The following is a 25,364-nucleotide window of genomic DNA, read 5'->3' on the forward strand; positions in this document are numbered from 1 at the left end:
AAATCTCATTGATGATATCTCTACACTCCGGTTCACCCGCACAAGCCTCATAGAACCGAAAAGGCTTCTTCCCTTTTTCATCTAAAAGGAAGCAATCTAAAAGGATAGGATTGTGGTCCGAGGCAATAGCCGGAAGCACCCTAACCCCGGCCTTGGAGAAAAAGCACATCCACTCCGGACTTGCAATAGCTCGGTCAAGCCTTTCGATGATTCTAGCATGTCCATGTTGTCGGTTAGACCAAGTAAAGAACCCACCTCTCGAGCCAAGGTCTACCCCTCCTGAGATCGCCAAAAAGTTTCGGAGGAATTTCCCGGTAGCCCACTCAACCGGACGCCCACCTTTCTTCTCGCTAGAATCCAGGATCACGTTGAGATCTCCAACAGTAACCCACGGCCTTCTCATCTTCATGACGGTATATGGGAATTCATCCCAAAAGGAAGCCTTTCCCGTGACATGAGGAGGCCCGTAGACCCCGAATAAATCCCAATCATCGGTTCTTGTAGTACCTCTAACCACCGCCCAAATCATGTTCTTGTCGAGCTTCCAAATATCAATCTCCACATCTTTTCTCCACCACAAACAAATTCCCCCCGATAGCCCATGGGCCGAAACCCCTTCACCTCCCAAAAAACCAAACCGTTTCCTCAAATCCATCATACTACCATAGCTTCTCCTGGTCTCCATCAAAAACACAATATCCGGGTTATTCCTTCTTATAAGCCCCCGGAGAGCTTCCACCGCCGAGTCGCCATTAAGGCCTCGGCAATTCCAAGAGAGAACTAACATTGACGGTGGGGGGGCATGGGTTGACCCGCCTCCTCGGTTTCAGTAGAATCACCCTCGGTAATTCTTTGGTCACTTACAATAACCGGTATTATCCCTCTTGGCTCGTTCACCCTGGTAGCTCCCCCCTTAGTCAATTGTTTCTTCCTAAACGCCTTCACCATCTTTCTTAGGCTCGTATCCTTGTCTTTCTTCAACTCTTGGACCCCTTCACTGAAGATCAACTTCATCTCTCCCGCTAATTTCCGCACATCAGAGCCTGGGTTCGAGACACACCCTTCAGTAGCTTGCTTTTTGCATTTTCCCATTTCCCGCTCCCTCTCTTCAGTTTCCACTCTTTTAGAAGTGTCAACTTTGCGTTTTAGTCCACTTTCTTCTGAATGATCATCAGGCCCACCTGAAGGTAAGCATTGCCCTCCATTCTCTTTATTGGGCTTATTCAAATAAGAGCCCATTACCTGACACCCATTTTCACTCAGTTTTTTACTGAGTCCCAAAAGTTGACCTTCCTTCCCACTTTCTTTTTGAAAAGCGGGACTCTTGTTTTCCGTAAAAACATGCTTGACAGGTGATTTGTTTCTTTGATCAGAGGAGCTGCAGGTGTCACGTCTTGTCTCAGTCTGCAGAACGACGTCTAACATCCCTTTTGCCCGTTGAGTATTTTCCTCGTTCCTCTGGAGCTTTGTACTTTTATCTTTTCCTGGGCCCCACTGTTTACCAAACCCGTTGACTTCTTCCACTGAACTAGCCAAATCCATGTTGTTGAGTTTTCCGACGATCTCCGACCTGATCTCTGCCGCATCCTCCAGTAAGGCTCTTCCTCCTGCTCCTCTTTTTAATTTCCCTACTAGGTGACTCAGTTTTTCTAACGGTGCTTTGACTCTATTCTCCGAGTGCATCCATTGGCCATACATTTGAACGACGGGAGAATGGTCGGAGTGGACCCAGAGAAATTTATCCTTATCGCATTGGCTTTCGTTATGGCCGATCCTCCCACACTTAAAACAGAATTTTCCCAAGTTGCAGTACCGACATTGGACCCATAGAGGTGAAAGTTCATCACGACCAAAAAAAAAACCTGGCGGAATCCCTTTCTTCAAGTCAATTTCGACTTTCAGGCGGAGTTCATTATCAGCTTTACCCAGGTATTTAAGAAAAGTTCCCACCATATTAGCCATTCGCTCAGCATATTTCTCCGATATATATCCTGGCGGAAGTCCTCCAAACCTGACTTCGAACTGAGACATCTCAAAAGAAATTTCTTCGATTGTCAGGTAAGAAGGCCAAGGGTTGAAGATCATCTGAGAGCCTTTGAAAGTCCATGGTCTCCTTGCAATAATTTTCTCCATATCTTCTTTATCTCTGAAACGAAACTGATACAAGCCAGGTTTCAACTCCTTCACAACCCAACTTTTGTTGCACTTCCAGACTACGGAGAACAGTTCATGTATTCTTTTGGCGCTTGCAGGCCAGGTCGAGAGTAATTTCCCAGCCAAGATAAATTCTTCTCCTTCCTCTAGAAAAACGCCATCTTCATTCGAGATGTTGAGAGTCAGAGCAAGGCTGTTCGCTGTTCTCTCCACCTCCTCATCATGGTGGTCTGGTAACTCCATAACCTTTCTTACCCTCACCGTGTTTCCCTTAGTACTAAACACCAATCTGTGACAAAAACCCTTACCCAGTGTTTCCCTCCCACAAACCCAAAGAAAAAAAAAAAAAAAAACTAACACCGCCAAAAAAGCACAGCACTCTCAGAGAAAAAGAAAATTCATAGAGGTTAAAAGAAGTGAAAAGAGAACATCTGACCAACACAAACCCATAACCTGTGACAAAAGCCCTCACCGTGTTTCCCTTAGTACTAAACACCAATCTGTGACAAAAACCCTTACCCAGTGTTTCCCTCCCACAAACCCAAAGAAAAAAAAACTAACACCACCAAAAAAAGCACAGCACTCTCAGAGAAAAAGAGAATTCCTAGAGGTTAAAAAAAGTGAAAAGAGAACGTCTGACCAACATAAACCCACCACCCAGGCAAAAGCCTACACAAGACAAAAGTCAAAAGGGAAAAACCCACTTGTACAGAGAGAAAATATCTAGATATTTTTTTTAGAGACAGAAACTAAAAGTTCTTTTTTTTTATGCATCCTTAACATTACTATTAATAATATTAACAATATGTTGCTTATACTTTATCAAGTTTTATTGTGTCAAATATGACCTTTTTTTTATGACTTTCGGTTGAATTTCTCAGAAAATTTATTCAAAAAGGTAATTGTTGATGTCGATTTCAACAACCTCAAATTATAATATAGTATATATATATTTGATTTATTATAAGTATGAGTTTCAGAAGACGTCGTATAAGAAGCAAATGAAATTTTAAAGAAATGGGTCGAAATAAATATAAATGCTCGAAGTTTTTATTAATAACTGAATAAATTACAGACTAGAGGGAGGCGAAGTGCCGAACTTAATAGGGACGAACTCAGTACAAAATAATGAATTATCGAAAGTAATTAATGGCTTGCGTGTGTGAATTTTGACATATCAGCTTCTATTTATAGTCGAGGTTGGCCTGTAGAAGCGGACACGTGTTCGTCAGCTCGTCTCCATCGCGTCGCTAGTCAAAGCTATCCCAGATCCGATCTTCGCGGCGAGGTCTTTCATCTGATCGAGACCACTTCTTCGTGCTGAGTCAACGCAGGCGGTTCTTCCTATGGCGAACCAGACTATTTATTGGGCCTGGGCCGAGCTCCATGAGTCGAATTGGGTCCATACAGATCCCTGAGAGTCGGACTGGGTCTGTTGTTGGGCTTGGGTCGACCCTAAGCCCAACTTAAATGGTTTGGTTTTTATTTTTAGAAAATTGATTTTTGACCCCCACAATCAGCCCCCGAGTATTTGAAAAATATTTCAAATATTTTTTAGAATACTTGAGCGTATTTTTCGAAATCCCGAAATAAACTGGGGGGAAAAGATTCGAATTTTTGGTTTTGGGCGCGCGCGGTGCATATTTTCGGGATTATTTCGACACGTGGCGCAATTTTACCGCGCTTCGTCAGCCAAATCCGAAAAGTTACTTCGGAATTTCTTTCTTTTGGCGCGTGGTGCGCACACCTAAGACTTCTGTGACGCGTGGCGCGATCTCAGTTACACTACGTCAGTCGAAATCGAAGAGTCGGATATTATCTTATCTCAGAATATTTGATTTGATTCGCAATCATTAGATATTCTCGGAATTCGGTTTTAGAATAAATGGTTATAAATAAGAATGATTCGAAGGGACGTCACACTTCATTTATATTCCAAGCGGCTTCAGCGAAAAGGTAACTTCTCATTCCTTTTATTTTTCTGAAATACTTTCCTCTATTTTCTCTCAAACGCTTTTCATTTTTTGCGACTTCGGCTTTAAAGTTCTTCATTTCGTCTTGCGAACTCAGTCTAAAGTTTATTTTCTGAATACTTCGCCCTTATTTTTGTTAGCAATCTTAGATGAAGTTCCCATCTTTAAACACTTCGCCCTTTCCTTCTTAGCTTAAACTTTCATTTATTTCGATGTCTGGGACTAAGATTCCGCAGCCGGGACCCAATCCTTTGGGTAATGAGGACATCCTCATGCCTTCGGCTGTCAGAAGCTCTGACCTTATGAGCATTCGTAACAAATATCAAATAGCCCCCGAGATCGGGCTTCTCCTACCTCCCCCTCTTGCTACAGCGGATACCGTAGTCGAAGGGTACTGTTGTATGTACGAAGTCTGGCTGGAATCGTGTGGGCTTCGGTTCCCGATCCATTCCCTTCTTTTCAACTTCGTTGAGGCCCTGGGGTTAACTCTACCTCAGATGTGCCCCAACTTTGTCCGAATGGTCATGGGTCTCTTGGTCGTGGCCCATGAGCAGAAAGTTGACCTCGTTTTGACGGATCTGGTCCGTCTTTGCGTGGTCAAGGCGAACTCGAAACACGACCCCAAGTGCTTATATCTTTCGAAGGCTGCGGGCCGGGGAGTGGTTTCCGGCCTCCCTTCGAAAGACAAGAACTGGGGACGGCGCTATTTTTACTTCGCCGTCAATGAGCAATCCCTCGGGAGTCGAGCTCGTAACTTCTCGGCGAAGTGGGCGAGCTCTCCGAGTATGCGAACTTGTTTGTTAAAATTTTATTGCATATTTTCGTTTATAGGTGCCTTAACCGTATATCGTTATTTTTGCTATTTGTAGAAAAGATTAAGGCTCCTCCGGTCGCGGAATTTGCAGTCAAGCTCGACCTGCTTCGAGAGGGCATCAACGATTGGCCGAGCTTTACCCCGGAACGGTTTATCTCAGCCGGACTTTGGCCTCCTTCTCCGAGAGTCGGTAAGCTCGATGCCTTTATATGATTTTTCTCGACGAGTTTCTTACCGTTATTTATTTCATTTTTATTTCATCCATATATATATATATTATAGTCACCGAGGAAACGATGAACGTGCCACTCAGCGCCCGGGATGCGAGGCGAAGTAAGAAGACCGCGGCAGCATCCTCTTCGGCTGCTGCGCCCTCGGATCCTCCTCGAGACCCCGAGGTCGAGGTCGTTGGGGAGCGCTCTCAGGCCGACAACCCTGTCGTGGATGTCGAGGCTGAGGTCGCCCCTGTGGGGGCCGTAGAGGCTCAGGACGATCAAGCCCCCAGATATGCTTCTGTCGCGCCTGCGGGGCGAGTGGATGGCCCGGACGGAGCCACCGCGGAGCCCAGGAAGAGGAAAACTTCAGCCGGCCGGAGCGAGGGCCGAGATGAAGAAGAGGAGGTTCCTCTTCAGAGGAATAAGAAGAAGAAGAACAAGGGTGATGAGAACAGGGACCCGGAGCCCGTAGTCGCCCCGGGCGAACCAGAGATAGCTCCCGAAGGCGGAGCGGCCCAAGGGGAGAGCACGCCGGCCGGTGGGAGCGATGCGGCGAGGGCCCGGGGCGGCCTTGCGAGGGCACGTGGATGATCCTGGTGCTTCTTCTTCAAGATCGAAGAAGAAGCACTGCGTCAGTTTTCACTATAAGCAGGATCACCTTCTCTGCGACGATTTTTATTCGTCCGCGGGGCTTGTCAGGCAGATGACCATAGATGGTCACGAGCTGCCTAAGGTCCCCGAGCTGGTGGAGTCGGACTGGTATCGATGCATGGCGTCGACCATCACCGGGGTAAGTACATTTGTAGTTTTTAGTCAGTCAGTTTCCCCAAAGTGGTCGAACTGAAATACTTAATGTTTTCCAAAGTGGTCGAACTGAAATACTTAATGTTTTCCATTTTCTTTCCCCCTTTTTTTATGCAGCTATGTACCCAGTTCAACCGGGGGGTTTACCGGTATGAGAGGCGTCTCCGAAAGGCGAAAGCATCTCTCGACGAGCTCGACACGGTGAAAAAGGGGACAGAGTCCCTTCAGGCCGAGCTGAAGGAGGTTGGCGGGAAGGTAACTTCCCTCGAGGAGGATGTCGCTGCCAAGGATGCGCTCTTGGCGAAATACAAAGCCGCCCAGACCGATCTGGTGGAGAAGGCCAAGGGCTTGGAGGCCGAGGTCGCGAGGAAGGAAACCGTGATCGAGAAATGGGGCGTCCACTCGACCAAGCTGAAGAAGAAGCTGGACGTATTCGAGGCCAAGGTGAGGAATAGGGATCGGGATCTGGCTGCCGCTCTGAGCGAGCTGGGGAAGATCAAAAGATCGGCGAACATCGAGAAGGCTCGGGCGGTCCTATCGGCACAAAAGGCGACCTCGATGCGCTACCGAGAGCAGATACTGAAGTATCGTGCTCAGAAGGAGAAGATGGACGAAGCCATCATTATCCTGAGGAAGCTCGAGAAATGCCGAGGCAACATGGAGTTGATCTCGGAGGCTCTGAAGGGGGACATCTCGGACTGGTCGGGCGAACTGAAAGACACCGATGACGATATCGCTCAGTACGAGGCAGATTTCGCCGCTGTCGTCGTTCCCGAGGTCAAGGACGTCCCTTTCACTCTCTATTTTGATCACTCTCCTCCTGAGGCCCAACCCGACTCCGCCCCCGATGCTTCCACCGAGGTTCCCGAGCTGGAGGTTCCTCCTTTTGATGAGCACGGATCGATGATGGGCGTGGCAGACGAGGTCCTGAACCTGATCGCCGAGGTCGAGGAAGAGGCGCAGCGATCCAACCCGTCTCCCGAGCATCCCGAGACTTAAGCTCAGAGCTGCCTTCGTCGCGGTCCCATCAATGTTTTGTTTTTTGCGTTTTGTTGCTTTTATTCATTCATTTTATTATTATTATTTTCCTGCTTGGGCCCGGTTGTTTTGGGCGAAACTTTGATTTATTTTGAGACAATTATAGGGGGCTTTAGTACCCCTATATATTTTGGAATGCTTATTATCGTTTTTATTTACTTTATTTGAATGCAACTTTCATTTCTTCAATATTTGCCAAGTCTTTTAGCTCGCTCAATTATTTCGAGAAAGCTATGAATGTGTGTATATTGTCCAAGTCATTCAGGTCGCCTTTGCGTTCTGAGGGCTTCCGTAGAATTTTACCTGGCCGAAGTCTTGATCACTTCGGATTTTATAAAATCTGTTAAGTCTTTTAGATCGGCGGGATCTAAAATGTTTCCCTTAAGATTTTAGGTCGAGGTCATATGGCGGTATTTTATAAGCGGCTAAGTCTTTTAGACCATTGCAGTGTCTAAAACGTTTCCCCTAGGCCGGAGTCGCGGTGCCATACGTTTTAATAGTTGCTAAGTCTTTTAGATATCCAGGATCTAAAATGTTTGCCTTAGGCTGGAGTGAACAAATGAATCCTGTCCGGGCGAGGTCCTCTCTGGCGAGGTGCATCCTCTGATTCAGATGTCACGTGAGATGACGAGGTGAGACTTCGGATCTCGCCTCGGTTGTGAGGTATTTATACCGTGGTCCTAGGACGAGGTGTGGGCTTCGGACCCTTTTGTTATATATTTGCGGTTGTTACCCGACAGACGAGTAAGATTTTTATATTTTTGGGACCGTGCCTTTGCAAAGAAAGGCTGCCTACGTACCCTTATGTAGGGATCAAGTCAGTCGTAGTTCGATTCTTGCACTTAGCAGTAATATTTTTTGAGGTTGATCACGTTCCATGATCGCAAAACGGGAACACCGCCGAGTGTCTCGAGTTCGTAGACCCCGGGATGTGCTATTTTCGTGACCCTGTAGGGACCCTCCCAATTTGCACCAAGTTTTCCCGCGTTTGCTTCGGCAGTATTTTGGAATACTTTTCGGAGAACCAAGTCTCCTACGTCGAATCTTATTGCGTTGACTCCCTTATTGTAGAATCTGGCAATGGATTGCCTATAGAGGGACATTCATGCCAGGGCCACATCCCGTCTTTCTTCCACAAAGTCTAGGGAGTCGCATAATGATTTGTTGTTTTTCGACTCGTCCTCAGGTGCGTGTGTCACCCTAAGGGTTTGCATCTGGTGCTCGATCGGGATGACCGACTCGACCCCGTGAACTAAGGAGAACGGGGTTTCTCCTGTTGGTCGTCGGGGACTGGTTCGGTATGCCCAGAGCACGCCGGGCAACTCTTCTGCCCATCGCCCTTTCTTGGCGTCGAGCCTCTTTCGTATTGAGTCTACTATAGTTTTGTTTGTTGCTTCCGCATGTCCATTTCCTTGGGGATACTGAGGTGTCGACATCCTCAATTCTATGTTATTGCGGAAGCAGAAAGTTCTAATTTTTTTTATATGAATTGTGACCCGTTGTCTGTTACGATCTCGTGGGGGGTTCCATGCCGACAGATTATATTCTTCCAGATGAATGCGGTTATGTCGACGTCCTTTACCAGGACGAAAGCGCCTGCTTCAACCCATTTTGAGAAATAATCTGTTAAGATCAGTAAAAATCTTAATCCGTCGGGAGCGGACGACATTGATCCCACGATGTCCATCGACCATTTCATGAATGGATATGGAGACGAGATGGAGGACAACTCTTCGGCGGGTCTTTTTATGTTGGGAGCGTGGCGTTGGCATTGGTCGCAGCGGCGCGAATGTGCCTCGCAATCTGCCAGCATGGTCGGCCAAAAGTAGCCTTGCCTTTTTTATTTTGACGGCGAGTGCTCTACCCCCTGTGTGGCTTCCGCACTCTCCCTCGTGTACATCTTCCAGGATTCGTTTTGACTCGTCCGTGCTGACGCACTTAAGGTATGGTCCTGCGAAGCTTCTTTTATATAGATTTCCATCTATTACGCAAAATCTCGCGCTCCTTAGTATCAGCTTTCGTTTTGCCATCTTGTCGGACGGGACCGTACCAGTCGTGATGTAATGTATGATTTCATCTCTCCAATCCCCCCCTTCTATAGCTATTACTGCCGTGACAGTGATGGCTATAGAAGGTTATTTGATTGTCTCGACTGGTATTACCCTTTTGAGGTCCGGGTCCAAAGTAGATGCCAATGTAGCTAGTGCGTCTGCAGAGATGTTTTCGCCCCTAGGAATTCGCGTTAGGGAAAATTTCTTGAATTGCGCCGCAAGGTCTTTCACGACCTTCGAATAGGCTTTCATCCGCTCATCCCTTGTTTCGTACTCGCCGAAATATTGGTTCGCCACAAGCTGTGAATCGCAGTAAGCTTGCACTTGCTTTGCTCCTACGGCTGTAACTAATCTTAGTCCGGCTATTAGCGCTTCATATTCGGCTTCGTTGTTGGATGCAACGAAGTCGAGTCTGAATGACTGTTCAATGACCTCGCCGTGGGGCGATGTCAGGTGTATTCCTACCCCTGCCCCTTGTTTTGATGATGCTCCGTCTACTTTAAGTATCCAAGTGCCATCATCTTCGGTCACGGATGGGTCCTCTCTCGGGAGTTCGACGAGGAAATCCGCTAAAACTTGAGACTTAGCGCAAGTCCTAATTCGATACTCAATTTCGTATTCGCTTAGTTCTACTGCCCATTTGGTCAGTCTCCCTGATTGGTTGGGGCTGTGTAGAAAACTTCTTAGCGGTTGGGTCGTCATCACTGTTATGGAATGGGATTGGAAATACGGCCGGAGTTTTCGCGCTGCGGAAACTACGGCTAATGCCAATTTTTCCATGATAGGATATCGAGTTTCGGCGTCGACTAACGACTTGCTTACATAGAATATGTGTCGTTGGTCTCCTTGCTCTTCCCTAACGAGCACTCCACTGACCGCTGCCTGAGAGACGGCGACGTACAGATAGAGAGGTTCCCCTGTCACAGGTTTTGCTAAAATCGGGGGTGTCGCTAGGTACGCTTTTAGTTCTTTGAATGCTTCCATGCACTTTTCATTCCATTCGAGTTTCTTGTTTCCTTTTAGGAGTCGATAGAACGGGAGGCATTTATCGGTGGATCGAGAGATGAAGCAGTTGAGGGCGGCGATGCGGCCTGTCAGTCGCTGCACTTCTCGTCTATTATGGGGCGATGGCATTTCCCTTAGGGCATTGAGTTGATCTGGATTTGACTCAATTCCACGCTGGGTGACCAGATACCCAAGGAATTTCCCAGATGATACCCCGAAGGAACACTTGGCGGGGTTTAACTTCATTTGGTGTTCGTTCAATACCTCGAAGCATTCCTGCAAGTGCCCTACGTGATCACAATCTCTTAGGGACTTGACGAGCATGTCATCGATGTACACCTCCATTGTTTTTCCTATTTTTTCTTTGAACATTTCGTTGACTAGCCTTTGATAGGTTGCGCCAGCGTTTTTTAGTCCAATTGGCATGACCTTATAGCAATAAGTGCCTCGGTCGGTTATAAAAGCTATTTTTTCTTGATTGTCCGGATGCATTAGGATCTGGTTGTATCCAGAGAATGCATCCATGAACGAAAGCATCATATGCCCCGCTGTTGCCTCTACCAGTTTGTCGATGTGTGGCAAGGGGAAGCTGTCTTTAGGGCATGCTTTATTCAAATCAGTGAAGTTGATACACACCCTCCACTTTCCATTTTTCTTTTTCACGACGACGGTATTTGCTAACCAGTCCGGATATTTGACTTCGCGGATTGAGCTAGCCTTTAGTAGTCTTTCGACTTCGTCGTTAACCATTGATGCTCTGTCGGGACCAAGTTTACGCCTTTTCTGCTTTATTGGCTTGAAGCTTGGGTCTACGTTAAGTTGATGGGACGTAATGTCGATAGTAATCCCTGGCATATCTTCCGTGGTCCAAGCAAAGGTAGATTTGTTTCGTTTTAGGAAACAAATCAGTTCTCGTCGTATCCCCCCCTTTAGCTCGGCTCCATTCCCACGCACTTGGAGGGGTCGAGGCCATCGAGCTGTATTTGTACTGTCATTTCAGTACTCGGGGAGTCCAACTCTTCTAGTTTAGAGCCTTCATTTTTTTTGGCTCTAAGTTTGTTAATTGTTATTGCTTCTCACTATTTTCTTTAATATTTTGCTTGTGGTTAGTGAGGTAGCAGCTACGGGAGGTCGTCTGGTTACCTCTTATCTCACCTACCCCTTCAGGCGTGGGGAACCGGATACACTGATGGAAGGTAGAGGGGACGGCCCTCATCCGATGTATCCATGGTCGCCCCAAGATAATATTGTAAGGGGAGAGGCATTCCAAAACTTGGAATTCGACTATCTTATTTATTCCGTTGGTCTTTACGGGCAGCTTGATGGTTCCTATTGAGGGAGTGGTCGACCCATTGAAGCCTGTTAATTGGGTCTGCTCCTTCTCGATCTCAGATTCTTCGATTCCCATTCTTTTAAGGGTATCTTTGAAAATCAGATCTACAGAGCTCCCTCCATCAATTAGGACTCGGGCAACCTCGCAGTTGGACACGTCGATTGTTATTACGAGCGCGTCGTCATGCTGGTCCGCTGTCCCGGCAGCTTCTCTCTCGGAGAATGAGATTTGAACATCTTGGTCCTCTCCGATCTTGACGGTCTTGTTCATCAGCTGACGCTGATGAGCCTTTATTGAGTTGACCGAGCTTTTGCAAAACTTTGATCCGCCCATTATGAAGTCGACTCGGTGTTTTGCCGTGGTCGGTGGGGACTCCGGCTCCCCTTCTTCGATGGGCCTAGATCTTTTTGGCGAGGGATTGCCTCTGCCACGGTTATTAAAAACCTTCTTTTTGGGCGAGGGACCCAGGTCGACGTTTTTCAATTCCCCATTCGCGTATTTTTCGGTCAGTATTTTGCGCATAGTTTCGCAATTTATTGTGGCATGGCCGGTGGCTTGATGGAATTCGTAGAACGCGTTTGGATCCCTAGTCCATTTTTTTTGTCTGGGGACCTCACTCCTTGCTCTCTTCCCCTATGTTGAAAGCGAAACCTGGATGGGCGTGCTGCTTCCTGGCCTGTGGTCCGACCTCTTGGGAGTTGGGCCTCCGGGGATTGTTCCCAGCGCTTACGGGGCGTACCCATGTGTTAGCGTGGGGTTTCTTTTCGGCCGCACGCTGTTTTTCCAAGAAGGCGAACTCCTCCTCGGCTTTGGCGTAGTTCGCGGCTTTGTGGACCGCGTCTTCTAGTGATAGGGGTCGGTTCACAGTCATTTCCAATTTGAACCTCGATTCATGCCATAATCCGTTCCTCAGGGAAGTTATGGCTGATTCGGGGTCGACATTTGGAAATTTTCGAGAGGACGTCCTTATAGCGGATCATATAATCCTTTAAGGATTCATTTTCCTTCTGTTGAACCCCCCATAGGTCCGCTATCGTGAGTTCGTCTTCAACGAACATCGAATAATGTTTTAGGAAGGCTGCCGACAGTTTGGCGAAGCTATCAATGGAGTTCGGCTCGAGTCTGGAGAACCATTCCAAGGCAGCTCCAAACAAGCTTTCGGCGAACAACTGGCAGTACCCTGCCTCTTGTTCTCTCTCTGTTAGCATGGCTCGTCCCATCGCAATCCTGAAAGACAGGATATAAGCTTTCGGGTTCGAGGTCCCGTTATACCGCGAGAGCTGAACTTTCCCGGCATCCCCAATAAAGACGTCGGTTATATTTTTTGCGAAATGGGTTCTTCCCGTTTCGGCGACAAGTCGGTCTATCTCTGGGGCCGAGCTGGTCTCACTGTGGAATTTTGAGCGGACAGCCTTTAGCTCGGCTGTTACCGACTCTTTGAATTTTTCGAATTCGGTCGGGCTGGGTTCGCCCTCTTGAAAATGGCGAAGTCCCGTGCGCACTGGTGTGACCGTAGTGACTTCGCCCCGGTTAGTGTGCGTCTGGTTCTGCCCGCCAAAATATTGGGGGGTGAACATCTGAAAAGTTGTTGCAGGGCGAGGTCCGAAATAAAAAAAAATTCAACCGAAAGTCATAAAAAAAAGATCATTTGGCTCAATAAAAAATTTTAGGATATAAATATGTTATTTATAGTGATACTAAGGGATACACTTGATATTTCTCGAAATCATGAGCATAGATGCTGCATTATTTTCTATTAAACACAGGGGTTGCATAATATGAGATTTTCAAACTAATGAAATCATGGGAACAAATGCTGCATTATTTTCTATTAAACACAAGGGTTGCATAATATGAGATTTTCAAATTAAGGAGTGTATAAATAAAATAATCTATATATAATTTCATACTAAAATTATTAAAATTGATAAATATTTAAAATGAAATTTTAATTTTTTTTACTAGCCACAATTGTTAAATACGGCGGTAATAAAATAAATAGACGATAGCATTATGTTGTTTAGGTAAATAAATAAATAGACGATAGCATTATGTTGTTTAAGTAAATACGGCTGTGGGCCTCTCGCGCGGGTCCCGGCGGAAGCATCGGCAGAGGAAGTCCTCTGCGGAGTGAGAGAAGACTCCGCGGCGCTCCAACAGAAGAGGACACTCGGCCGCGATGGCCTCCATGAGGTCTCGGTCGGAGAGGGTTCCGCGGTGGTCCCACGGGAGAGTCCCCGTTAGCATTCCCTGTTGGAATAAAGTGTGGTTGAATGAAATTAAAGAGTATTTAATTTTGTGAATTCATTGGCCATTGAAGGCTATGGTTGTGGCTGACCGTTTGATATATCAATAGCCTTAAGGGCTGGTTATATATGGACTTTATGTCATATATATAATTTATATCATATGGACTTTATGGGGCATTATTTGGCTACGGTTTTTATTTGAAAACTGATCAAATGATTGCTATATAAAGATGGTTAGTCTTTTCATTCTAGTGGATGAATAAGCAAGAAAGGAAATGGGCTGAATGGCTGAGTTCAAGTTCGCCGGAGATGAACAAGTTGGTGTTTTGTTCTTCTCGTACGTCGTTGTATCCTGGGAGGCGGTTGCTCACGTTATTCCAACACCCGGTGGGAGAGCAATAACGCTTTAAGGAAATTGTCAAACAAGCCTCGACGTGTTCTCCATTTCCCTTTCTATACCGGTTTCTTGGTGATATCCGGTTTAGTTATTTTAATTTATTCATTTTTTTTGTTTTCATGTCTATGTATGTATTTTTATTTCGTTCATGATTATTTATTTAATTTAGTTATGCAATTTGTCTTATTATTCCCGCCTATTATTAGCAATATAGCTAACATTCCCAGCGCCACCCACCCCACGGCCCACACGTTCGCCGCCTGGCCCTGGATGCCGCCACCTGTCACCATATTCTCGGGCGCCCAATAGGGCGTGGTCCCGCACACGACCCCGGGCTGGGCGTCCTCCACGGGGCGGGCCAGCCCGAAGTCGGCCAGCTTCACCACGTCATCGGGGAAGAGAAGCACGTTGTCGAGCTTGACGATAGCCATATAATATAAGAAATCAAGTTTTCCTTGTTAAATGGTCTCACCAATTACTACTTTTTTATATAGCTAAAATGCAGTCTTAAACAGAAATAGTTGTAGTATATTTATATTTTTTTTGGTAGTGGCGAATCCTATCTTGACCAACGCACTTTATTCGAGACATAGCGATAAGTAAATTAAATCAGTTGAGTAAATTAACTTAGTGGCAAAGCACAGAAATATGTTGCTTGCGCTTTTTGAAGTTGAAAAACTACAAGCTCGACAAAGTCAGTGTCTCTCGAAGGTCATGTTGAGACGGATGGCAAATCATGATATAATCTAACGTCAGTTACAGCATTAGTCAAAGATAGTTAATTAAGATAGCTAAGGCCATCCAACCGATCACTCTATTTCTCACTCTATTTCTCAGTAAACAGTGATTTCTCTCCAACCGAACTCTATTTTCCACTCTATTTTTCACTCTATTTTTCCCCCTTTATTTCCTATTTATAATTATACCCCTATATTTTTTTATTACTATTACTAATTAGATAACTTAGAAGAATTATGATAATGAGTAAAATATTACTCTATAAATTAATTATAATTATAAATATAAATACACATAAAATAAAATAAAATTTTATTTAATAAAAATCACAACACAAAAAATAAAATACAACACAATACAATTAAAATAAAAAAAATTACAACACAACTCAATTAAAATAATAAATATTGAGTATTATTACAATAAAAAAAAAATTACACACTACAACAAATCTCACCATTACCGACGATGTTTTTCGTCGCTAATACCCCCATAATCGTCGCTAAATCTCTTTAGCGACGATTTTAGCGACGATTTTTATCGTCGCTAAATGCCCGTGCCTAAATATATTTAGCGACGAATTAATCGTCGCTAAATATTTACCGACGATATTAGCGACGATTTTTTCGTCCCTAAATGTTTAAACTAGGAGTTTTTTTTAATTATTTAGCGACGACTTAATCGTCGGTAATTCCCGCGGGTGAATTTCGCGCGCGAATTAGCGACGATTAAGTCGTCGCTAATACGTTAATTTTTTAATAATTAGCGACGACTTTGTCGTCGCTAATTACAAACTTTTTTTTTTCAATTTCTAAAATTATTAATTTTTATCGTCGTTAATTATTTATTTTTTATTTTGTTTTTCGTTTATGAAAGTCTAACATTAAAAATCAAATAAAAATCAAATTATATTATCGAAATGAACTTATATATAAAATACGGTTACGATTTCGATTATCGACAAATATGCAAATAAAAATATACTATATACAAAATATGTAATAAAACACTAGTCGCGACCTTTGCTTCGTCGTCCCGCCACTCGTTTTCCCCCGCCTCGACGTGAAATGCTCTTCTGCTGGCGCTGAAACTCTGCATGGTGCGGCACAAAATCCTTGTCAAGACAAGTCACACAACCAAAACTCAACTGTCAAATCCATTTTCAAATTAATTCCTAATCCAATCACAACTTCAAAAATCGAACGCGAAACGGAATAATCACATTTCATCAATCTCACCAAAATCACAAAAAGGCGAATCCTCATCAAAATCACCAAAATAAATAACCCGAGGCTCAGAATCACAAAACGCAATCGGTCAAGACAAGTCCTCGGCCAAAAATAACAACACGGCTAACTCAAATCCTCGGCCAAGATAACACATGGCAAAATTCAAAATTCAAAATTCAAGATAACACTCGGCCAAGACAACAAACAAGTCTCAATAATTCAAAATTCACAACAATCATCACAGCCTCATAATCAACAGAATTTTAAATAGCATTCCAAACAAAACCTCAAAATTCACACGTCCAACACAATTCCAAACCAAAATTTGTCCAAAAAAATTCAACAAAAATTAAAGCATGCCCTACAATCATCACCCAACCATTAAACATTCTCATAAACGTCTCATGATCACAAACAAGCCTTAAGAAATCAAAAAGCCCCAAAAATTAACTTCCATGAACCCTAGCCTTGAATCGTAATTAACAAAATTACATTTCCTAATTTATTAATCTCTAATCTACTATACTTATATACATATTTAATCTCTAATCCTAATTTACAATTTTAAATTATCAAACATCCTACACAAAATTAAACAATTTTAAATACTTATATCCTATATAATTATAACTAATTATATAAATACTTATATCCTTAATTATATACTAAATTATGTAAATATATAAAATATAACTTATATATATATATATATATATATATATATAAACTTACCGGCGGTGGCGGATCGAGGAAGAGCCGTGCAGGCGGAGGAAGAGGCGGACGAGCTGGACTTCGGCGTCGGCGGAGGACGGCGGTGGACGGCGACGAGCTTCGGAGAGACAGATCTGAGGAGAGAGAGAGACGTGAAGAGAGAGATATGTGAGGAGAGAGAGACATGATGAGAGAGCGACTTACCGGAGCTTCGGGGACGGCGGACGACGGCGGAGGACAGAGTTCGTCGGAGGAGAACTGGGTTTTTGGGAGAGATTGGAGAAATGAAGATTTTTAGGTCTGGGAAAAATGGGGGAAACTAAATACGCGATCTGGTATTTAAAGACATTTACCGACGATTAAATCGTTGCTAAATGTTTAAAATTCGTAGCTAAATGAACTTAAATTTTCAGTTCATAACCAGACATTTACCGACGATTAAATCGTCGCTAAATGTTTAAAAATCGTCGCTAATTCATGTCGTTGTAATTAAATGTGAGGGATTTTTCCCTCTTTAAAATTCGTCAAAATTCAAAAACATTTAGCAACGATTAAATCGTCGCTAAATGATTAAAATTCGTCGCTAAATCATTTCGTTGTAATTTAATGTGAGGGATTTTTCCCTCTTTAAAATTCGTCAAAATTCAAAAACATTTAGCAACGATTAAATCGTCGCTAAATGATTACAATTCGTCGCTAAATCATTTCGTTGTAATTTAATGTGAGGGATTTTTCCCTCTTTAAAATTCGTCAAAAATTCAAAAACATTTAGCGACGATATTATCGTCGCTAATTGTATAGCGACGACAAAAACACATTCAGCGACGATATTATCGTCGCTAATTATTTTCCCGGGAACTTAGCGACGACAAAAAAGAATTAGCGACGAGAAATTCGTCGCTAATTATCTTTGCCGCCAAACTTTAATATTTTTGGCACCAAAAAATTAGCGACGATAAAATCGTCGCTAAAAGGGTGATTATCGACGATTTATTAGCGACGATTAAATCGTCGCTAATAGTTTCGTCGCTAAATGTGGTATTTCTTGTAGTGTATAATCTAACGTCAGTTACAGCATTAGTCAAAGATAGTTAATTAAGATAGCTAAGGCCATCTCCAACCGATCACTCTATTTCTCACTCTATTTTTCAGTAAACAGTGATTTCTCTCCAACCGAACTCTATTTTCCACTCTATTTTTCACTCTATTTTTCCCCCTTTATTTCCTATTTATAATTATACCCCTATATTTTTTATTACTACTACTAATTAGATAACTTAGAAGAATTATGATAATGAGTAAAATATTACTCTATAAATTAATTATAATTATAAATATAAATACACATAAAATAAAATAAAATTTTATTTAATAAAAATCACAACACAAAAAATAAAATACAACACAATACAATTAAAATAAAAAAAATTACAACACAACTCAATTAAAATAATAAATATTGAGTATTATTACAAAAAAAAAAAAAAATTACAACACATGCAACTCAATTAAAAAATTACAACACAACTCAATTAAAATTTTCTTGCAATGTGCAAATATCATTGTTGTATTTTAAAATATTGTTGTCTTTCAAATTATACAAAATAATAAATTTTATATAAATTAAATAATTTTAGGGATAAATATTAAATAATTATATGAAATTTGGGCATTTAGGCAAATTTTAAAACTTACAAAAAAAAAAAATAAATAACGCGGCTTAACAGTCAGCGCTACAAATAACGCTGCACTGTTGTCAAAATACATACCACGCTATTATAGCGTGGGGAATGAAGGTCCAGTGGAGCACTTGCGCTAAAATAGGTAGCGCATAGCGCTCCACTGGAGATGGTCTAAGATTGTTAGTTAAAATATGTACCATCCTCATAACAACTCGATGTATTGAAGAATGTAATTACAGAATAAATCAACAAAGCATTTTACATATTCAAGATGCTCTGACTTTCTCGTTCTTTCATCTGTGAGTGTTATTGGTGAATCATCTTTGTTCACATTTTAAATATTTGTATTCGAAAATTCTGCTTTCTTCCAAAAAAAGAAAAAGAAAAAAGAATTGTACCGGTAGACTATTTCAAGACCGCGAAAACTGCTTAAATAATACTTCCAAACAAAAAGCAAGATATGCCCAAAAAGAGACAAAAAAAAATTATTAAATGAAATGCTTGGCCCGTTAATAATAAACAAATGGTCCAACTCCAACGCTCAATCGCAGATTCGCATCAAAATCAAAACCTAGCTATCGGAGAGGAATATATCGCACGTGCACATAAATCCTAAACGGTCTTGAATTAAATAACCGATTTTAATTAATTAGAATACCGCGAAACATGACATGTTTTACATGGTCTCCACTGAAGTTACTGACTCTCAAACAATAGTAAGAAAATAATAAAAAATTCATACACGTATAGATCCAAGATCCTGTGGCCATTATCATCACTTTTGGGATCACACGCCTTTTCCTCAACTTTTAACAAATGCTGAGACGAAAAAAAGAAAAAGAAAAAGAAAAAAGAAAGACAAGGACATGACACATAAACACACACAACACACATGTCATAGCTTTAACATTCGATTACACAGATTCTGACCCTAGTTGCGAGAATTACATAATCATATATATCACATAATGCTCTCACAACACAACAGAAGACTAGGTTACTTAAAAAGTTGATTAGAAAAGGACACTGCCAACTTGTGACTCCACCGAAACATAAAAAGCAAAACAAAGAAGCATAACAACATATATAATAATTAATCGCTCCGCCTCACGAACCTGAACATGGGCGCCGAGTTGTGGAACCCCACGACGCGGAGCACGTCCCCGACTCTGTACCGGGACAGCCCCGAGTAGGTGGTGATGACGAGCTCGTACTCTTCGCCGACCTCGACGTCCGCGAGGTCCACGAGGCCGTCCACAGCGTCGGAGGGGATGAACTCGAAGTAGCCCATCATGGGCATCATGGTGTAGGAGACCTTGGCGGGGTTGCACATGGGCCGGAGGTTGAGGCCCAAGTAGCACTCCGACGAGGCGTACATCGTGCAAGCCTTGGGGAGGCCGTCGCTGTAGTAGTCCAGGGTCGGGATGGCTCCGGTGACCATCACGTCCAGGTACTTGGCGTTGGGCCAGACGCGGGCGATGATGCCGGCCCAGTCGTCGCGCTGGCACTCGGCGCGGAGGAAGGCGGCCAGGGCGGGGTCGGGGACGCGGAGGGAGTCGGAGACGGCGGCGGCGACGGAGGGGTCGGGGGCGCCGGCGGCGAGGTCGCGGGCGAGGTGGGGCCAGTGGAGCTGGAGGAACTCGACGGCGCGGAGGAGGTCGGAGGCGAAGACGGCGCCGACGCGGAGGACGGAGAGGCGGTGGGAAAGGCCGCAGAGCATCTGGGCGTACATGGACTGGAACGAGTCCGGGCAGAGAATTGCCTCGTCGGGGCTCGTGTACACGTTGTACGGGTCGTACGGACGGTTCTTGAACTGCTCGCTCTTGTAGTAGCTCGTCAGCACCGGCCGAGCCACCAGCCCTCCGGCTGTCTTCGTCTCCGCCTTTGTGAACAGGAAGTACAGCCCTTTCCCCTTGTCCAGCCCAGGGACATATCTGTAAATTCATATCATATATTTAGTCAAAGTAGAAGTCAAAGCTTGATTCGCTGACTCATTGAGAGATTTGCTTACAGGTTCATGACCGGCATGAGGAGGCAGTACAGAAGTTGACGCCGCTCCATTTCCTCGGCTATTGTCGGCATGAGCTTTCTCTCTCCCGCTGAAGTTCCGGAACTGCAAACAAACAATACTATATTCAGATTCAAACGATATATAATACACCACCACGTCTCTGCATGCCGAGAAATTAACTACGTACCTAGTGAGGAACTCGGAGATGGGGTGGGAGCTCAGGATCTTGGACTTGTCTCCGTTGGCGATCCTCTGAATCTCCGGCTGGAGATCCTCGTACTTCACGACGGGGACTCTGGACTTGAAAGTAGCCCGGTCGGTGGCTCCGGCGAGGCCGAACCGGCTGAGGTACTCGGCTTCGCCGTTCCGGCTGAGTATCTCGGAGAGGACTCGCTCCTGGACCGAGTCGGTGTTCCGAGTCATCTCATCTATGAACTGGAGGGCCTTGGCGTCCTTCTCGCAAGCCGGAGGGCCGAGCGGAGAGGAAGTCACCACAGATTCAACGCCCATGATATTTACTGCCTTATAATATAAAAAAGGGAATAATAGTATTTGTTTTAAAAATATTTTCTTTCTTCTTCGTACTTTCTTGCTCGATCGTACAACAAAGATTGTTTTTCTTTTTTGTGGTTAATTTGGTTGTGATTGCTGAGGTGAGAAGAAGGGTATATATAGTAGTCTGGAGAGTGGCAAAGTCCATACAAAATATTTTTGTCTGCCAATGTGTCGGCGCTGTAGGAGTGGCAAGGTGGGGCCCACTATTATCTCTTTAAATTCGGTTACAATAATGATGGTCGATTAGTTTGTGCAAATAAGATTATGGTACGAATTAATTTTATTCTTACCTTGTCCTTTTTAGAGATTTTTTGAACTTCGAGTGAGATTTTTGATTGTGCTGGTACTTTTGGTTTAATTATTTATTTATTAAAAGGATTAATTCTTTTTTTACCATTGGACTTGTACCTCGATTACATTTCACCCCTGGACTTGAAAATGTTGCAGAACTAATTTCAGAACTTAGACACGTGTTACAACTTGCAACTTCCGTCAGTATTTGGACGTTAAGTTTAATTTTTTGATGACGTGACAATATTTTAAAGAGTATTAGAGTATTTTCTATTATTCTAAATACTTTTAAGATTTAAATATTGTTATTAGATATATTAATTATTAAATAAATAAATATTTCATTTCTTCTCTCTCTCCTCTCTCTCTCTCTCTCTCTCTCTCTCTTATCTTCTCGCGTCTCTTTCTCTCTCTGAAACTCCTCGGTGTCCTCAGCAGAGTCTTCTGTTGCCACACTCAGCCATGGCTTCTTCTTATTCTTTCTCAGCTCTCAAATCGTTCTTCCATTTCTGACCTAAAGCTCGAACCTTTACTCTTGTCTCTCCAATGGCGTCGACGTCGCCGCACTGCTCAATCACGGCCTCGAAGCCGTACCAATCGCACAACCACCACCACTTCGCCCAAAACCCTAACATCAAGAACCAAACCCGCCACGCCCACCCATGGCTCGCCACACAGAAGGTGGTCTCTCTCACGAAGCCCTTCCAGACTCCTTCGACCCGACCCGAAGCGACTCTCCGGTCAACCAACCATTTCTCGTCCTCTCCGAGGGCTTTTAGCGCGTCCCTTATCTTCGCCGCTTCCGCGTAGTTCTCCTCCGCAATCGCCACGCTCAGCTCTCGCTCCAGCGCCGCCGGGTCCGGCTCCGACTCTGACCGGGCCTTTGCCGACCACGATGACTCTGCATCGGAAAAAAAACGACAACGACAGTTAAAATATGAAGAAAGTGGCGATGGGATAAGAAGCGGGGAGAGGGGTCTCAACTGGATGTTCCACTACTACAAAACTGAGATTCTACACCGCTTAAAAACAGTTGTAGAATGATTCTACAACGCTTATTAAGCGTTGTAGAATCCTGCGTTGTAGAAGCTTCTACAACGCTTAGATATCCGTTGTAGAAGCTTGGCTTCTACAACGCTTACACATCCGTTGTAGAAGCTTCTACAACGATAGAGTTCCATTGTCCAATTTTAAAAAATTCCAGAATTCTCGCCGCGGCGAGATATTCTACAACGGATAAGATATCCGTTGTAGAAGTATCTCGCCGCGGCGAGAAATATACATCGCCGCGGCGAGAAATATCTGGGTTCTAACCCAATTCTCCTCGCGGCGATGTGTATTTTGAGGTCGTTTTCTAGTTTTTCTTTTACCGTTACCGCTACAACTAGTAGTAATGGATGACATGAAATCTAAGAACCACAATTTCAACTAAATATCAAATGCAAACTCAATTCCAACAAAAGTATCAAACAAATATGATGTTTCAACCTAAATTATATCAATCCATACTCTCAATTCCAAACAAACACTTATTTTCAACCTAAATTATACATAATTCTCAACCAAAAACTAACCCGGAGTGTAGATGTGGAGCATGGAGGCGTGGAAGAAAGAGAAAGTCGGAGTTGTCGCCGGAGATGCCTAGGCTTGTGTGAGTTTGACGTGGTGGAGGAGTTTATGTGTTTGTGGTTGTGGCTTTTGTTGGTTTGAGGTTTGGGTTTTGTGGGGACGGAGAAGAATAGTGAGGGCGGAGAGAGAGTAAGGGAGAAAAGAAGAGAGCGAGGGCGGAGAGAGAGAAAAGTGAGGGCGGAGAGAGAAAGAGAAGTGAAGGCGGAGAGAGGGTGAGGGCGGAGAAGAAGAGTGAAGGCGGAGAGAGAGAGCGAGAGATAGGGTGGAGAAGAAGAATGAAGAATGAAGAAGAAGAAGAAGAAGAAGAAGAAGAAGAAGAAGAAGAAGAAGAAGAAGAAGAAGAATAATGAAGAATGAAGAAGAAAAATTGACTAAGTCTGAAATTCGGGCGAGCCTTTTGAAAAAATTTAAATTTTTAGGTTTTAAAACGCTTCTACAACGCTTAGAGTAAGCGTTGTAGAACTCTCGCCGCAGCGAAGACTATTTCTCGCCGCGGCGAGGCTACTAAAAAGTAAGCCCAGAATTTTCTCGCCGCGGCGAGAGATAGCCTTCGCCGCGGCACGAAAATCTTCTCCAAAAAAGGCTTTCTGGAACTCTTCTCGCCGCGGCGAGGTCCATTAAATTTCACTAATCCTACAACGCTAAGATTATCCGTTGTAGAAAGTTCTCGCCGCGGCGAGAAAAACACATCGCCGCGGCGAGGCTTCTACAACGGATAGTCTAAGCGTTGTGGGAGATCTGAAATATGGTGAAATTCTACAACGCTTATAATAAGTGTTGTAGAAACACCAAGCTTCTACAACGCTTAGCCATAAGTGTTGTAGAAACATCAAGCTTCTACAACGCTTAGCAATAAGCGTTGTAGAAACACCAAGCTTCTACAACGCTTAGTCATAAGCGTTGTAGAAGCACCCAGTTTCTACAACGCTTATTTTAAGTGTTGTAGAATCTCCAGTTTCTACAACGCTTAGCCGTAAGCGTTGTAGAATATGGGTTGTAGAATCCAACATTTGTAGTAGTGTTCGTTTTGTGAGGCCACCGCGGTGTGCTCTCGAAAAAGGTGTCCTATCTTCTTCTCTCCCGAATGCTTGAGCTGTGACATGGTGGGGATTTTTCGGACGAAATGGGGTGAAATTTTTTATGGCTCGGCTTCATTTGATATCTGTGAGCGAGCATTTTCCCTGGTAATGTCGGAATGAGCCGATTCCAAGAAAGTTGAGGGTTGCCATGGGGAATGGAATGAGTCTATGAGAGTCACCAACCACTTAGGTGCAGAAACCCCTTTCTTATTTTTATTTTATTTTATATTTGTTTATTTTATTTTTATATTTGGAACGGTTCGAAATACACAGAGGTCTCTTTCGAGTTCGTTAATTGAAGAATCGAGCTTCAAAGTTGGAAAGTACAGCGCCGAAGGGAAGAAGGATAGGATTTCCAAGTATAGAGCGAAGAGAACTCTCAGAAACTTCAACAAAACTTCAGGAAATAAAAAAATGCAGAGAAGAAAAGAAGAAGAAAGGAAAGAGAGAGAGAGAGAGAGAGAGAGAGAGAGAGAGAGAGAGAGAGAGAGAGGACATAGAGAATAAATGGATGTATTTAATTATTTAATAACAATTAATATATCCTGATAACAATATTTAAATAATAAAAGTATTTAAAATAATAGAAAATACTCTTATACATTTTAAAATATTGCCACGTCATAAAAAAGTTAAACTTAACGTCCAAATACTGACGGAAGTGGCAAGTTATAACACGTGTCTAAGTTCTGAAATTAGTGCTGCAACATTTTCGAGTCCAGGGGATGAAATGTAATCGAGGTTCGAGTCCAGAGGGTAAAAAAGGAATTAATTCTTATTAAAATGCTAAGTATTTATTATTGAGAAATTGCATAATTTGCCACCAATTTCATAATATTTTCCCACTTTCCACCAAAATGCTAATTTTTCCCAAAATGTCACCATCTATATCAACAATGTTGACATCTATGTTTGCCTTTCACTGTTAGATGTCAACATTGTTGACATAGAGATGGTATTTTGAGAAAAATTAACGTTTTGGTGGAAAGTGGGAAAATGTTATGAAATTTGTGGCAAATTAAGCAATTTCTCTTTATTATTTTTTGGAAATTTTGTTGGAAAAGTGAAAGGACGTGTTAAATGATAACAAAAGATAAGTGGGGGAGAGAGAAAAAGAGAGACGATATGCTATTGGTTATTTTAATAAGCTTTTAATGAGGTTGAATGTGACACGCAACCAAATGTACCGTGTTACCTACGATTTGTAGGCCAATTTGATTAAAAGAAATAGGGACAATTTGGTATGTATGCTATGTTTAATTAAAGAGCAATGCTATTTGGCACGTTTCATGATTTGGAACGATCCACTCAGAAGTTGACACGTGGATGTTGGGTGCCACGTGTCAACATCTGAGTGGATCGTTCCAAATCGTGAAACGTGCCAAAAATCATTCCCGTTAATTAAA

General features: G+C 43.4%; 2 protein-coding genes across 2 annotated transcripts; both read right to left on the reverse strand.

Moving 5' to 3' along the window:
• Positions 1 to 11,120: 11,120 nt before the first annotated feature.
• LOC149401876 (uncharacterized) lies at positions 11,121 to 11,909 on the reverse strand. The gene has a single exon (XM_089609322.1). The coding sequence runs from the start codon at positions 11,907 to 11,909 to the stop codon at positions 11,121 to 11,123; it is 789 nt and encodes a 262-aa protein (XP_089465448.1).
• Positions 11,910 to 19,439: 7,530 nt separating this feature from the next.
• LOC149401877 (putative indole-3-acetic acid-amido synthetase GH3.1) lies at positions 19,440 to 21,030 on the reverse strand. The gene is made up of 3 exons (XM_089609143.1): positions 20,592 to 21,030; positions 20,405 to 20,506; positions 19,440 to 20,327 (listed from the first exon to the last, which is right to left on the reverse strand). Exons 1-3 carry the CDS (start codon positions 20,912 to 20,914, stop codon positions 19,487 to 19,489), a joined length of 1,266 nt encoding a protein of 421 aa, XP_089465269.1. The 5' UTR covers positions 20,915 to 21,030; the 3' UTR covers positions 19,440 to 19,486.
• Positions 21,031 to 25,364: the final 4,334 nt, after the last annotated feature.

This window comes from Urtica dioica, chromosome 3 (genome assembly GCF_054948205.1).
Source record: "Urtica dioica subsp. dioica isolate 48M chromosome 3, U.dioica_male_clone48M_v1_H2, whole genome shotgun sequence".
NCBI lineage: Eukaryota > Viridiplantae > Streptophyta > Magnoliopsida > Rosales > Urticaceae > Urtica > Urtica dioica.

What these genes read in the sequence shown, in the direction of transcription:
- LOC149401877 (XM_089609143.1), bottom strand. Translation starts at nt 20,914, where the DNA reads ATGGGCGTTGAATCTGTGGTGACTTCCTCTCCGCTCGGCCCTCCGGCT. An exon ending in ATCTCCGAGTTCCTCACTAG is followed by an intron (nt 20,507 to 20,591) that starts GTACGTAGTTAA and finishes GTTTGTTTGCAG; the next exon opens with TTCCGGAACTTCAGCGGGAG. An exon ending in CTCATGCCGGTCATGAACCT is followed by an intron (nt 20,328 to 20,404) that starts GTAAGCAAATCT and finishes ATGAATTTACAG; the next exon opens with ATATGTCCCTGGGCTGGACA.
- LOC149401876 (XM_089609322.1), bottom strand. Translation starts at nt 11,909, where the DNA reads ATGCGCAAAATACTGACCGAAAAATACGCGAATGGGGAATTGAAAAAC.